This window comes from Dermochelys coriacea, chromosome 1, assembly GCF_009764565.3.
Source record: "Dermochelys coriacea isolate rDerCor1 chromosome 1, rDerCor1.pri.v4, whole genome shotgun sequence".
NCBI classification, from domain to species: domain Eukaryota; kingdom Metazoa; phylum Chordata; order Testudines; family Dermochelyidae; genus Dermochelys; species Dermochelys coriacea.
The window spans coordinates 47,784,177-47,798,813 of NC_050068.2; the positions used below are offsets into that span (position 1 = coordinate 47,784,177).

General features: G+C 38.9%; 1 protein-coding gene across 7 annotated transcripts in view; it reads left to right on the forward strand.

Moving 5' to 3' along the window:
- The window catches only part of FRY (FRY microtubule binding protein), a 374,481-nt gene that overhangs the window by 246,755 nt on the left and 113,089 nt on the right, over positions 1–14,637 (forward strand). For all 7 annotated transcript variants that reach the window (XM_038411093.2, XM_043504385.1, XM_043504383.1 and 4 more), the window contains exons 29-33: positions 2,461–2,615; positions 6,735–6,834; positions 7,208–7,379; positions 8,794–9,050; positions 9,470–9,616. In XM_038411093.2, coding sequence (XP_038267021.1) covers positions 2,461–2,615; positions 6,735–6,834; positions 7,208–7,379; positions 8,794–9,050; positions 9,470–9,616 — 831 coding nt within the window. The remainder of the gene's footprint in view (positions 1–2,460; positions 2,616–6,734; positions 6,835–7,207; positions 7,380–8,793; positions 9,051–9,469; positions 9,617–14,637) is intronic.

The following is a 14,637-nucleotide window of genomic DNA, read 5'->3' on the forward strand; positions in this document are numbered from 1 at the left end:
GTGTGTACGATAACACCCATTGTTTCATGTTCTCTGTGTATATAAATCATCTCCCCACTGTATTTTCCACTGCATGCATCTGATGATGTGAGCTGTAGCTCACGAAAGCTTATGCTCAAATAATTTTTTTAGTCTCTAAGGTGCCACAAGTACTCCTTTTCTTTTTACTGTAACAAGAGTGATCAGGTAGGGTGAGCTATTACCAGCAGGAGAGTGGGGGGGGGCTTTTGTAGTGATAATCAAGGTGGGCCATTTCCAGCAGCCTCCCCTCTCCCCCCCACACTGTTCCTCACACGTTCTTGTCAACTGCTGGAGATGGCCTGATAAATCTGGATAAATATGGATGTTCTCCTTCAGAAGTAAAATGGCCTAAATTCACAGTAGCTTAATCCTCCTCTATTTACCATGAAGATACTTATATGCTGTAATTAAGTCACCTCTCAGTCTTCTTTTTGATAAACTGACAGATTGAGTTCTTTATGTCTCTCATGATAAGGCATTTTCTCCAGCCCTTGAATAATTGTTGTGGCTGTCCTTCTGCATCCTCTCCAATTTTTTCGATATCCTCTTTAGAATATGGAGACCAGAATTGGATGCAGTATTCCAGTATTGGTCTCACCAATGCGATATACAGAAGTAAAAATCACTCACTGCTCCCCTGTTTGTACATCCAATGATCTCAATATCCCGTTTTGCCACAGTATTGAACTGAGAGCTGATACTGAGGTGCTTGTCCTCTGTGACCCCTAGATTCTTTTCAGAGTCACTGCTTTCCAGGATACAGTCCCCCATTCCATTCTGTAGGTATCAGCATTTTGCCAGCCCTTAATCCGTTTAAGATGTGCTTTATATGTACAGTATTCATTTTTAATCAGAATATTATGCAGTACTAAGACAAATACCTTACAGAAGTCTACGAAGTTACCTTTATCAACCAAACTTGTAATCTCATCCAAAAAAAATCAGATTTGTTTGACAATACTTGTTTTCTGCTAAATACTGTTGACTGACTGTCATTAATTATATTCCTATTGTTTAATCACCAGGCCAGAGATTTCCTCAGCTAACTCTTTTTTATAACTATTGAGTGCAAGTTATTGGGCCTGCTGATCTAAAAAGGTTTATCCCTTGTAGATGTTGTCTAACATCCTCCGCAATTGCTAATGAACTCAAAAGTACTTCTTCATTATCATATGATATAACTACTTCATCCTGTTTTTTCCATATACAGAACAGAAATATTTATTGAATGCTGATTGTCACAAACACATCTTCTTTTTGTGCATCACTATTCATATTTTTTCCATCTCGATTAAATAATTGAATGATTGCAAAGATTTCTGTTGCTCCTAACATTTAAAAATCTCTTCATTGTCCTTAGCCCAGCCAAACATGGATTTTTCTCTGATGTTTTTATTTTCCTTATCAATTTTTTTGTACTTCATAATGTCTATTTCCCCCTTTTTCCAATTGATACGTATTGGTTTTTTATTTCTAATTGCTGCTTTCACTTTACTGCTGAACTAAGATTGGCTTTTAGCCAAGTTTGTTCCATTTCTTGTTACATATTGATTGTGTAACCATGTTTTTTTGCCATCTAATAAATTCTTCTTAAAGAATTCCCAGTTTTCATTCACATTTTTCTGTCTAAATTTTTCTTCCCAGTCAATTTCATTGATAATTTTCCTCAGCTTTGAAATATTAGCCCTTTGAAGCTCCAAATATATATATTACGGGTGGGACTATCCTCTGTTTGCCCCTATTGAATGTAATCACATCACAACAACTCATCCCTAGACAATCACTAACCTCCAGTCCAATGATTAATTTCATCTTTGTCCATTATAGTGAGATCCAAAATAGTGTTACCTCATGTTTGGCGCAACACCTTTTGCTTCTACGTTACCTACAATCCAAGAAACACAAAGATGTAGTCCAAGCTTTACCTAAAGGATTAACGAACATGAATCAATTTAGCCTCACAGCACTCCTTTGAGGTAGAAAATTAGCAGTATCTCTGTTTTACAGGTTGTATAGCAAAGACACATGGATGTTACGGTCAGCCAGCAAATGTGTGTTAAAGCTGGGAATACAACCCAGATCTCCTGACACAGGATATTAATCATAATATTATGCTTTGACCCTTATTTTGAAGGTCTATTTTAAAAAATATATTTAACATATATGGGTTTTGTGCGAGACATATTTTTATGAAGTGTGGACTATTCACAACTGAGTTAAATCCCATACTGTGGTATATATAAAATGTATTTATGGTAAACGCTCCACTTTATTTTTCTCCATAGTGCGCAATAAACATGGTCCTTTTTTTTTTTTCATTTAAAAGGCAGATTAGTTTTGTGACTTTGTGTCTATCTCCCTGAATAATTTTAAGAAACCTTGGGAGGATCTTCTTTATTTTTTACAAAAAATAATAATTGGCATTCTGTGTGTATTCAGGTTCATCAGCTTGGATGTGAAGTTGTAGTCTTATTGCTGGAACTAAATCCGGACCAAGTAAATCTTTTCAACTGGGCTATAGATCGGTGTTATACTGGATCATACCAGCTTGCTTCTGGATGCTTCAAAGCCATTGCGACTGTGTGCGGAAGCAGGTATTAATAAACCTAGAAATAGACTGTCCCTGAGGCAGTTAGTGTGAAACAAGATCAGGGCTGCTATTTCTAAGATGTTTACACACCAGATATTTTGTGTAATCCTACTTGTTTCTGTTGGAAACAGATTCTAAATGTTCTTTTCCATTAAATTTAAAAATAATGGTTGAAACTGTAAGTGTGTTTGCTGTTGAGACTAACAAATTTATTAGAGCATAAGCTTTCATGAGCTACAGCTCACTTCAGCTCACGAAAGCTTATGCTCTAATAAATTTGTTAGTCTCTAAGGTGCCACAAGTACTCCTTTTCTTTTTGTGAATACAGACTAACACGGCTGCTACTCTGAACCCTGTGTTTGCTGTTGGTTGCTGTATTGCCGTGGGTTGCATGCTATGAAAGACTCAGAAAAAACCTCATGTATGTGAATAGGAATGCTGAAGCATCTGCACAGCCAAGTGTTATACTGCCTTAGAACATCCACTGAATAACAGTCACCTCTGTGACTTTGCAGGAAACAGGAGAAAAGGGACCAGATCTGGGGCCAGATGCAAAAAGTTTGGAAGAGCATCTCTTATCACATGAAATGCATCTGCAAACATGCTTATTTATACTGACAAAGTCAGCACAGTATTGGGGAAAGGTTAAAAAAAACATCTCTGCCTTGCCAGTCAGTGGTCACTGTCTGTGTATGTGATCAAGTCTGCAAGGGAGTTACCAGGGTGTTGAGCAAGTTCTATATGGAATTGCTACTAGCATTTCCATGTAATGTCGTTTTACACAATGTTTTGAGGCTACACATCCCTGTCACTCTCTTAAAGGCCTGCCTGTGGCACATTTTTTGAGCATGTGATAAATTGCCCCTTGTAGTGTCCTGTTGCTGTGTAGGCGTTTGAACTTCTGATCCTTCCATGCACAGAAAGGTAAAATAGGGCCTAAACCTTTTTATTTGTAACACCATTTTTAAACCTAGTGCCAAAACAATTTTTGATGGATTTTTCCAATTTTTATTCCTTCAGAATAAATAATATGAAAATAAAAGTTTTCTATGTTGTCATTTGCCAAACAATTATTCTGTCTTTTTTCTAACTGCCCTTGGATTTGACCTGAGTTTCCTTACCGTTTGTGTTCAGATTAACATTATCAATGATGTTTACAGAGTGGGAGCACAAAACATTGTTTTTTTATATAGGTCCTGCATAAACATTTTTTTTTCTTAGTATCTTTTCAGGATTAAAGTGGAAAAGAGGTTTAACAGATAAACAGATAAATAATAAAGGTTTCAGAGTAGCAGCCGTGTTAGTCTGTATTGCATCTGATGAAGTGAGCTGTAGCTCACGAAAGCTTATGCTCAAATAAATTTGTTAGTCTCTAAGGTGCCACAAGTACTCCTTTTCTTTTTGAAATAAAGGATAGTTTTCATCTGACTAGGCATTTGAAGTGCTGATATATTTTAGACTGAGACTTCTTGACAAAAACAGTTTGGCAAGATGTCTGATCAGTATGTTTTGAGAGAGTAATGTGTGGGACAATGCAAAGTTTCAAAACATGTTAAGTATTTTAGAATTTGGTATATCTCTAAAAAACACTATTTTGTTCTTACAGAAACAGCTGCAAGTACAAGCTGCATTGCCCTGAGATTTAAAAAGTATGATTGGAATTTTGTGCTTGTAGATTTAGTAGCTTCTGAGATTCAGTTTTGCTATCTTAAAAGAAAACACAATAATACTAGCCCTTCACCTACAGTCTTTTCTCCTCAGATTTTTATTAGATAGGACTAAGTGCCCTGGGAAAGGGTTTCATGTGCCATTAGCAATAGTTAAAAATGCATGATCATTTTCAAGAAGAAACTCATATTTCAGCCTATTTGGGGAGCTATGTTGAGAGTTTAGCTAATACTAAAAACTGGTTGGCAATTTCCCATATTCCATCCTTTCCTCAGTAGCAATAAGTATAGGGGGACCTCTGCTTAATCCAGCTGTAAATAAGCAATGTAGTATTGCATAACTTATGCCTCTCTTTCCACAAAGAATCCTCTCCATTAAAAAACTCAGTTTGTCCTAGCCCATGGTCTCCCATGCTACATTTCTATTGTGATACTGTAAATAATGTGTTCTGGAGTTTTACTAATCATGTCCCTACAGACAGGAATACTGGAGTAATTGAAAACATACACTTTATTTACACTTTCTTCCATTTCTTTTCAACTAGTAATTATAGGGATTTTACTTGAGTTCAAATTCCTGGAAGGCATATCCTTTGGCAACAATGTGGCCAGTGGCATTTTGATGATGAAGTGGGAAGGGCAATTGATATCTTAGTCAGATAAGACTTTTTCTTTAAGGCAAAACTATAAAGTCTCCATCATACTGTATAAGAGAGGCTAAAGGTTAGGTACCCGAATCTTTATTTATATACATTAAAAAAATCAGAACACTTATTTAAATAGTAGGAAATTACTGGATGCTCACCATTTTGAAAATCAGACCACTTATATAGGTGTCTAAATATGGATTTAATTGACTAATGGTAGGACCACAGGTTTGCAAATATTGACCAGACCGGTTCATATGATTGTCAAATTCTTTGAAGGAGGCCTATACCAGATAGCCAGTGTTCTTTATTTTTAACTACATTTATTTATTGGTCATTTCACTATTTTTCATGTAGCTTAGTTCTTTGTATTTTAAATCAATGTACTCTACAGTATAATTATTCTGTTAATGTAATCTTGTTTTATCCTAATCTTTAGATTTTTGTGTTGGATTCTCTTAGGCATGCTTTTGTAACCCTTGATAGTTTCCTCTTTCAAGATGCTCCCTCAGGTGGGGATTATTTGAACTTTGTGAACTGTGGGAGGGACCAGGTTGGGGAAGGACCAGATAGACTGACATGGAGCAGCAGAGCTGGGGTACACTAGTATGTGGATTTAGTAAAGATGTCCCAGAAATCACTCTGTGTCCATCCAACAACCCAGCAGCCTTTGTCTACGCTAGGTAATTTAGAAACTTCCATTTCACTGCCACAGCAGCTCAACTGATGATAACAGTGCTGGAGACTCTAATGTAGACAGGATTCAGGTATTTTTTACACCATGTTGTCTGCCCTAGTCTCGGTGGTAAAAACCTCCTGAGTCCTGTCTATATTATAGCTTCCATTGCTTCCACTGGTGGAGCTGCAGTGGTGGTGAATTATGGATCCTAAATCTGCATGTGAAGACTCAGCCTAATAGACAAGATAATGAAGAAGGTTGTAGGTCAGTTACAGAACATGGTTAAGATCATGTCTACAATTTGGAACAATCTTGTAAATAAGTCCGGAGAGAACCGTCTTGTAATCAGATCCCCTGATTCATTTGTAATTGTAGTGTAAACAGGCTCTTAGTTCTGTATTCGTTATACAAATTCCACAATTTTATGTTGGCTAAAACTAAGGTAATGTATTTACATATCTACATGGAAAAAGGGTAGAAACCTCCAGTCTAGATTTGTGCAAGACCAAATAACATTACATGGAAAATTGCCTTTCTTGCAATAGTGCCTTTAGGACCCTGCTCTTATTTATCCACTCTGCACTAAATTTTGAATACGGTCTTCAGCAGGACCTTCTTTGTCATTTGTTGTGCCAATACATTCCCATTCTTCATGTTTATCCTTCATTAACTGTTCAATCTGATAGAGAGTTCCCTTTAACTTTAATGCTGGGAATGTGCAATTTGAGGAATATATCTTTTTCCAGAAGAGGCTATTTTAACTGTCAGTAGAATTGCTTGAAGAATATTTTATCCCTGGAAACTGTCTGCCCAACCATCTTTGCTCTTGGGAGTTAGTTTATAAAAAATTAGATACTATATTTAAAAAGAATTTAGGTTTATGGAATAGGCAATTGCAGTGCATGGCTAAGCATTGTCTCAAGGTAATTGTCCATCCATCCCTCACCAGATGGCCACTTGACTCCGGAGTATGTATCCATAAGTAAATAACTCCCTTTCCTATAGTCTGGTGGAGGAGTGGAAAAACAGAGGTGATATTTTTCTTTATTATCATTATTACGCATAGGAAATCAGAGTGAATTTAAACTGAGATTCTAATGTTGACAAAAATGTATTATTTATTCTTCCAGGAATTATCCTTTTGATATCGTGACACTTTTAAACCTAGTGCTATTCAAGGCGTCCGACACCAACAGAGAGATTTATGAAATTTCCATGCAACTTATGCAGGCATGTATCAGCTACTTAAAAAAAAATCTCCTTTAAAACAGAAACCAAATGCAAGTGGCCCTGTTGTTTTCACCATGAATTTCTTACCATGTATTACAGTTTGGTTGGGGTGTTTTACTTTTTGTTTTGAAACCACGACTAGATGCTACAGTAATAAATATAGTAAATAATAATAATCATAAATGCTGCAGTGATTACTTGTATACAAATTTAATGCAAATGATTATTTATAATATTTCTGCAACTTGGAAATTTTACTGTGAAACATGTAGACCTTTATGTGATTTCTTAATCTGTTTAAAGTTGAAATTTGAAATTTTTATGCACTAATAAAATCCTTTCACTTCATTGCCCACTTTCTTCTCTTCTATAGATTCTTGAGGCAAAGCTTTTTGTTTATTCAAAGAAAGTTGCTGAGCAAAGACCTGGCAGTATCCTGTATGGTACACATGGCCCATTACCACCTCTTTACAGTGTTTCATTGGCACTTCTTTCATATGAGCTAGCAAGGATGTATCCTGAGCTTACCCTTCCACTTTTTTCAGGTACCTGTCTATTGATTTTTTAAAAAATGTTTTCAATACTTGTTTTTTATGTAGTGTACAAATGGTGGCCTGTTAGTGTTTTTCAAGTCATGAATAACAATTAGATTGATATTTCTGGTCAGTTTGGTTATATTCCAATTCTATTGTACTAAAATTAAGCAAAATGCTTTGTAATTAGATACACAGTTTCCTGCAGACATATGCAAAGTACAGTGGTTGATATTTAAAACTCAGGGTGTGCAGTCTTTGGGGGTGGACTGGGAAGGGGCTATGGTCATGGGTGCTGGAACTAGGAGTGCCTCTGGCTTGAAGTGGTTTCTATTATTTGTAGGGTTTGCAGTTTTGTTCAATGGCTTTCAGCATCCACACTATAAAAACTGTTCCAATGCCACTGACTGTGGTGGTTTTAAGGCAGCTTTGTGCCCTCACAATCCTGGGCTGTTCCTTCACTGGTTAATTCCCTCATTAGAAATTTGAACCTTATTTCTAGTCTACACCAGTCCAGCTTTAACTTCCAGATACACACGCGCACACATCCTGGTGGAGAGGCTGATTTAAGAAATAGATTACATATCATAATTAGTAGTTCTGCAGTTTCATATGCGAGTTCCTTAAGAATTCTTGGGTAAATACCATCTGGTCCTGCTGAGAACTCAGTCTCGGACAGTTCCTCAGATTTTTCACCTAGAAAGAATGGCTCAGATTTGGGAATCTCCCTCACATCCTCTGCAGCAAAGACTGATGCAAAGAATTCACTGAGCTTCTCCACAATGGCCTGATCTTCCTTGAGTGCTCTTTTAACACCTCAATCATCCAGTGGCCCCATTCATTGTTTGGCAGGCTTCCTGCTTCATATACTTTAAAAAATGTTGCTCTTAGTTTTTGTGTCTTTTGCTAGTTGCTCTTCTGATTCTCTTTTGGCTTGCCTAATTGACTTGATTTGCCAGAGATTATGTTTCTTCTTGATTTTCCTCAGTAGGATTTGACTTTCAATTTCTAAAGGATGTCTTTTTGTCGCTAGCTGCCTCTTTTATTCTATTGTTTAACCATGGTGGCATTTTTTTGGTCCTCTTACTCATTTGGGTTTTTTTTATTTGGAGTATAAATATAGTTTGAGCCTTGAACAAGCTTCTTAATTTATATTTCTAAATTCAAAATTCTTACCTCAGTTATTTTGCACTTAAGACCTCCGTCACATTGCTTACTAGTAGCTTACATCAATTTAATGTATGTTCCTCCTGCTAATACCTAAATATTTGCTTTTGTGCTTTGATAATCTCTTACCTTGCAAGATTAAGGTCATCAGGTGGCAAAACAGAAACAATCAGACTTGCTAAGCATATAATTTTTTCAGTGTACTTGTACTTATCTTTATAGACTAATGATTGATGCTTTTTAATGCTTACTATTTTAGAGGTAAGTCAACGATTCCCAACAACTCATCCAAATGGGAGACAGATCATGCTTACCTATTTGCTACCATGGCTTCATAACATCGAACTTGTAGACAGCAGACTTCTACTCCCAGGTTCAAGTCCTAGCACCCCAGAAGATGAAATAAAGGATAAAGAAGGGGAAATAGCTGTCACATATGGACTGAAAGGAAATGGATGGGGCTCTCCTGAGGCCACATCGTTGGTGCTTAATAATCTCATGTATATGACAGCTAAGGTAAAGCAAAACTGTTTTCTGAAATATTCAAGCTATGATATTTTTAAAAATTCAAAAATACTCAAGCTAAAGTGTGTCTAGAATTCCTTCTATTGATGTAATTTTGCATGAGCACAAATACTCACATCTCTCTAAATGTGAATTTCATTATGAGTAAAAAATTGTACAAGTTTCTAAGTGACTTAGGAGCCCAAGTTCCACTGAAATGCCATTTCACTTCTGAGTGGTGTGTAGGCTCCTGAATCCCTTAGTTGCTTTTGAAAATTGTACTCTACATCTTGTTACTGTGTTTTGCTATTGATTTTGCATGAGCTGATGTTGTACAATAACATATCTTTAGTTTCTCTTCTAAATGTCTGCATATATTAATGATATATTTAGTGCACCTTTAAAAGTTCCATCTCTGTGCCTCTTTACAGTATGGAGATGAAGTTCCTGGGCTAGAGATGGAAAATGTCTGGAATGCCTTGGCCAACAATGAGAAATGGAGCAACAACCTTAGAATAACACTGCAATTTCTAATAAGCTTGTGTGGGGTTAGCAGTGATACCATCCTTTTACCTTACGTAAGTGTTTGTGTTTTGTTTTATTTGCTGTTGGTTTCACTGTATTTTTAAGGAAGAAAACAGCATTTGTAGAAAATGAATTACTGCCAAAATACCCCATTATGCTTATCTATTCACAAGCATCCAGTATTAAATTAGGTCAGTTGGGAAGAGTAAACGAGCCCAGGCGCTGAAGGCAACCAGAGAAAATGTGCCATCAGAGCCTCTCTTTGCACCAGTGGAGCTTACTTGGTTCCAAGCAGGGGTAAGCTCCACCAGTGAAAATAGCAACTTTGTCAAAGTTCAGCTTTGTCAGCGCCAGGGAATAGTGCAGCGGTAACAGTGGCTGGCCACTAATGGCTGAAATCATTGTGAACAAACATCAGAACCATTTTTCAATATCGAACTTACACAACAGATATTCATTTTGTACATACAAAATGTTATGAACACGACAGAAAGGAACTCTTACAAGTTTAAATAACTTGCATAAATGCCTTGAATTTTCCCCAGCAGGCAGCTAGTTTAGACAACCTGTACGCTAAATTTTGCAAGGGTTTAAAACAATGAAAAGTTATACAAAGAAAAGAATAATATATTCATGTTATTTCCAGTATTAGTGTTTGTGCATTTTAAGGATTTAGCTCCAATTCAGGAAAGCACCAAGCATGTACTTCTCTTTAAACATGTTCTGAAGTCCATCCTTCTTTAGCAAGGCTATGATTTTGAAAGGTGTGTGTCAATGGGAGTTGGGTGCCTAACTCCTTTTAAGCACTTGCAAAAATCCCATTGCATAGCACTTAAGAAAGTGTTTAAGACCCCTTTTAGTCCACTGAACTTAAGCATGTGCTTAAGGGCTTTGCTGAGTCAGAACCTTATATCAGTTATTTATGGTGCAATGCAGGATGTCAATTTAAACACTAGTGGAAATTGTAAAGTTTAGCATGTCAGCTTATTCTTTTTTGTTCCCTGCTTAGCTGTCATTGGTTACATAACTGTTCCTTCTTGTATGTGAGTCAAGTTGTACAGTATATTGATGCTGTTGCTGCCGTTAGAATAAAACAGGGTTTTTTTGTGAGTGAAGTAATATAGCTCCACTTCTGTCTGGCTCTTCAATGGCTGGGAGAAACTGAATCAAAATTTAGTGCTTTTTACTTTTTTCAGCAGAATTACAGTTTCTTATTTGACTGTCCCTATTAGTTCCCATACTAAGAAAATCAGAATCTATAATTACAATGATTATGTTACTTAATTAGCATCACAAGTGTGCATAGTTCTTTATAAACAGTTTAAAATGACAGGTGTGCCCTGAGGAGTTTACCACCCATAATAGAATAAGGGAAATAAACAAAGGGTGGGGGAGAGTTTGTGGGAAGATAATGGAGGATCACAAGATGTCCTCATTATTACATACACATCTTTTTAGTTCCCTTTTATTTTTTAATTTAATATATTAAAATTGTGAACTCTGTCTTTGTGCAACGAAAACTGGAATGGTTGTTAGTGCAAGAAAGCTAATCCAAAGAAGAAAAAATTGAAGGAGGATAATGTGGTGCTCCTGGTCAGGAAAGATTTTCCAAGTTTAAGGGGTTGGTATGGGAAAAGGTGCAAAGCTTATGAGAGACGGAGACAAAGGGCCTGATCCAAAGCACATTGAAGTCAGTGAGAGCTTTTTATTGACTTAACTGAATCAGGCCCAAAAGGAGCATCAAGGTCAGTTGAGTTGACAGGAGTTGTGGAATCTCCTTCACTGGAGGTTTTCAAAAGGAGGCTGGGTAGCCATTTGTCTTGGATGATTTAGACATGACACATCCTGCATCTTGGCAGGGACTTTGACCCCTGGATGACCCCTGCAACCCCTTCTAACCCTATGATTCTATGAGAGAAAATGCTGGGAACTGAGGGTAGACTAGAGAGGCAGGACTGTTACAGGAATCGGATTGATTTTAGGAAGGCAGTACTAGCCATTTCAAAACACATCCTTTGCCACCTGAGCTATTGAAATGCTTTTTGTGCTTCTCCAGTCTGTCTATATAATGCTGCTAAAGATGGTCAAAAGCACAGGTGTGTTTTAGGTTTTGTCAGCCCAAGAAAAGGTATGCTTTCGTCTGAATTTGTATCCAAAGTACATTGGATACCTGTTGCTTTACATAAAGCTTCAAGAGAAAGGTTACTAGAAGGGGGCTCTAATTACTCTGTCATGCTTTGTTTTCTGGAACTGACTTTTTTCTTTAGCTCAAATAGCTTATTTACAGAGGTCAGTGATGGCAAATTATTACCATTAAGTAATTCACTGTTTTTGTATATGCTTTATTTGTATCTCATATAGCCAAGAAATCCAGAGGAGGCATATATCCACACATACTGTCACAGAGATTATACTCTCATAGAGAAATATACATATACTCCTGGGGGAATTCTGCCCCACAAAATTAAAAATTGTGTGCCAAAAAATGAAAAATTGTGCACGCAATATTTTATAATTCTGCATATTTAGTTTGTCAAAATAACACAATATAACCACTCCATTTTCAGTTATTTTGGTAATTTATTTCAAAATACCTGTCAGCAAGCATGTCTGTAACAATATAGACAACAAAACAACATGAATGAATGAACAGTAGCCATGAACATTTAGAAAAGAGAAGTAATGTAATATATTCAAAGACTATTTATTGCTTCTTCACAAAAAACTGGAATATAGTTTTTCCACCAATGCTGCTCTTTGCAACGTAACGTTAAAAGAACAAAGGCATCTTTGTGTCTGTTCCTCAACTTTGACATGGTAGGAGTTTGACTTCCATTATGATTAAGGCTGCGAGTGTATCACGGAAGTCATGGATTCGGGACCTCTGGAACTTCTGCAGCAGCTGGTGTGGCTGGCCCTGGGTCTGCCTGAGCAGCCCCTGGGCAGCCCCTGGGCCAGTTGCACTGGCCACTGCTGGGGCAGTCTCAGGCCACCATGCCCCCTCCTCATAGCAGCAGCAGGAGTTTGGATGTGTGAGGGGGCTCAGGGCTGGGGCAGGTGGTTGGGGCATGGGAGGGGGTGAGGGCTTGGGTGGCGCTTTCCTCGGAGGGCTCCCCGGAAGCGGCGACATGTCCCTCAGCTCCTAGGTGGAGCGTGGCCAGGCATCTCTGCACTCTGCCTCCACCTGCAGGTGCAGAATCGGCGCTTGGGGCAGGGGCAGCGCATGGAGCCCTCCTAGCTGTGCCTCCACCTAGGAGCTGAGGGACATGTCACCACTTCCAGGGAGTTATGCGGAGCCAAGTAGGGAGCCTGCCAGCCCCGCCAAACCCCCTCCCTTCCCAGCAACCGTGGGGATTCCAGGCCACATGCTGATGCCCACCTCCCCAAGCACCAGCAGGGGTCCTTGGATGCCCCTCCCCCGAGCACCCGCAGCTCCCCTAGGTGCCCCCTCCCCCCAAGAACCCCTGGCGCCCCTGGGCCACTCCCTGCCATAAAGCACACAAGATATTTAGTCAGGGGTATATAGTACAAGTCATGGACAGGTCAGAGGCTGTGAATTTTTATTTACTGCCCATGACCTGTCCATGACTTTTACTAAAAATACCTGTGACTAAAATGTAGCCTTAATTATAATTCATATCTTGATTGTGATAATCAGTAGCACTTTCATCTACATCTTCCTTTAGGCTATCAAAATATGTCAGCTTATCACATGAATCTGTGCAATGCATTGATAGTGCCCCAGTGTACCAAGATAAGAAATCATAGTTTACTGTGATAACTATAAAAGGTTTTTCATGCCATAAACACATTCCATTAATCATTTATCTTACAGATAACTTATATACATTAATAACAAAGTAAAATAGATATGTAGATCTTATCCTAACAACTGTAGCAAAGGGAAAAAAATCACTTCAAGCATGGTGGTGGGTGTGTTAAAGACAGATGATAGGACATACTCCAAGTCAGTTTTGCATCAGAAATGTAAAAGAGACAATAAGACAGTTTTAGAGTAGCAGGCAGCTAAAGAGGCACCACATGCCATTAATCATTTACATTGTTCACAGCAAAAAGCAACATATGACTTTTGATATTAAAAATGGAATTTCATAATCTAGCATTAGGAAGGAGTAGTCGTCCAGACTAGCATATGTGGTACAGGTCCTAGAAATAGGGATATCAGCATTCTTCCTGTTCTTGTACATGTGGTCTGAGAGCTGGGACATTTTTAATGTTAAAAAAAAAAAGTTAAACGCTCTTAAAGCAACACGCTAGATTTGGGTGAGTGAGTTTGCTCCTAAAGAGAAAGGCAGTGAGGATGGTGGCAGCTAAGGAGGAGAAGTAAACCCCGGAAGGACAATTGCTTGTTAAAACCTGTAGCTACCCAGATTTGTTGTGTCCAAATTAGACCTGAAATGGCAATAGTATACCACTCATCCCTATCCTCATTAGAAACAAGGAGAACACAATATGTTTACTAGAGAGCATAGATGAGTCATGCCTCCCCATACTGGGGGGACACAATCTAAAGGAAAGGACACGTGACCACCCCATGTGTCTCCTCTGCCCAGTGACTCTCCCTGCCATGTGTCCTGCCCTATGCCCAGCGCTCTCCCTGCCCCACAAGAGTTAACTGCAAGAGGTTGGGGTGCTCTGTCCTTCTCCTGCTGCACTTCTCCCCTACCCCCCACAGCACACTGAGCTCTGCTCTCCCTGGCAGCCTGACAAGGAGCGGTACGGAGCCGCTTCTCATGCAGCTGAAACTGGCCAGAGACAGGGGCCACGCGAGCTGAAAATGTGCCAGGAGGAAGAGGGGACTGCGGTTCACTCAGCCCCTGTCCCCAGTCGCCGGGCTCAAGCGGGAGGTGACCTGCCACCGCCGCCACCTCCACAACCAGGGTGTCTCTCAGGCAGCCACCATACTGCACAGAGCAGCAACCCAGAGTGGCTGGCATGAGAAGTGTCTAGTCCCCCCTTCCGCTCCCTGCCTGGGCCTGGCTGCCAGGGACAGAGGCCAAATGTGCTGGGGGGAGGCGCAGTGGGAGAAGGACACAGCCCCTCTCCCCCTTCT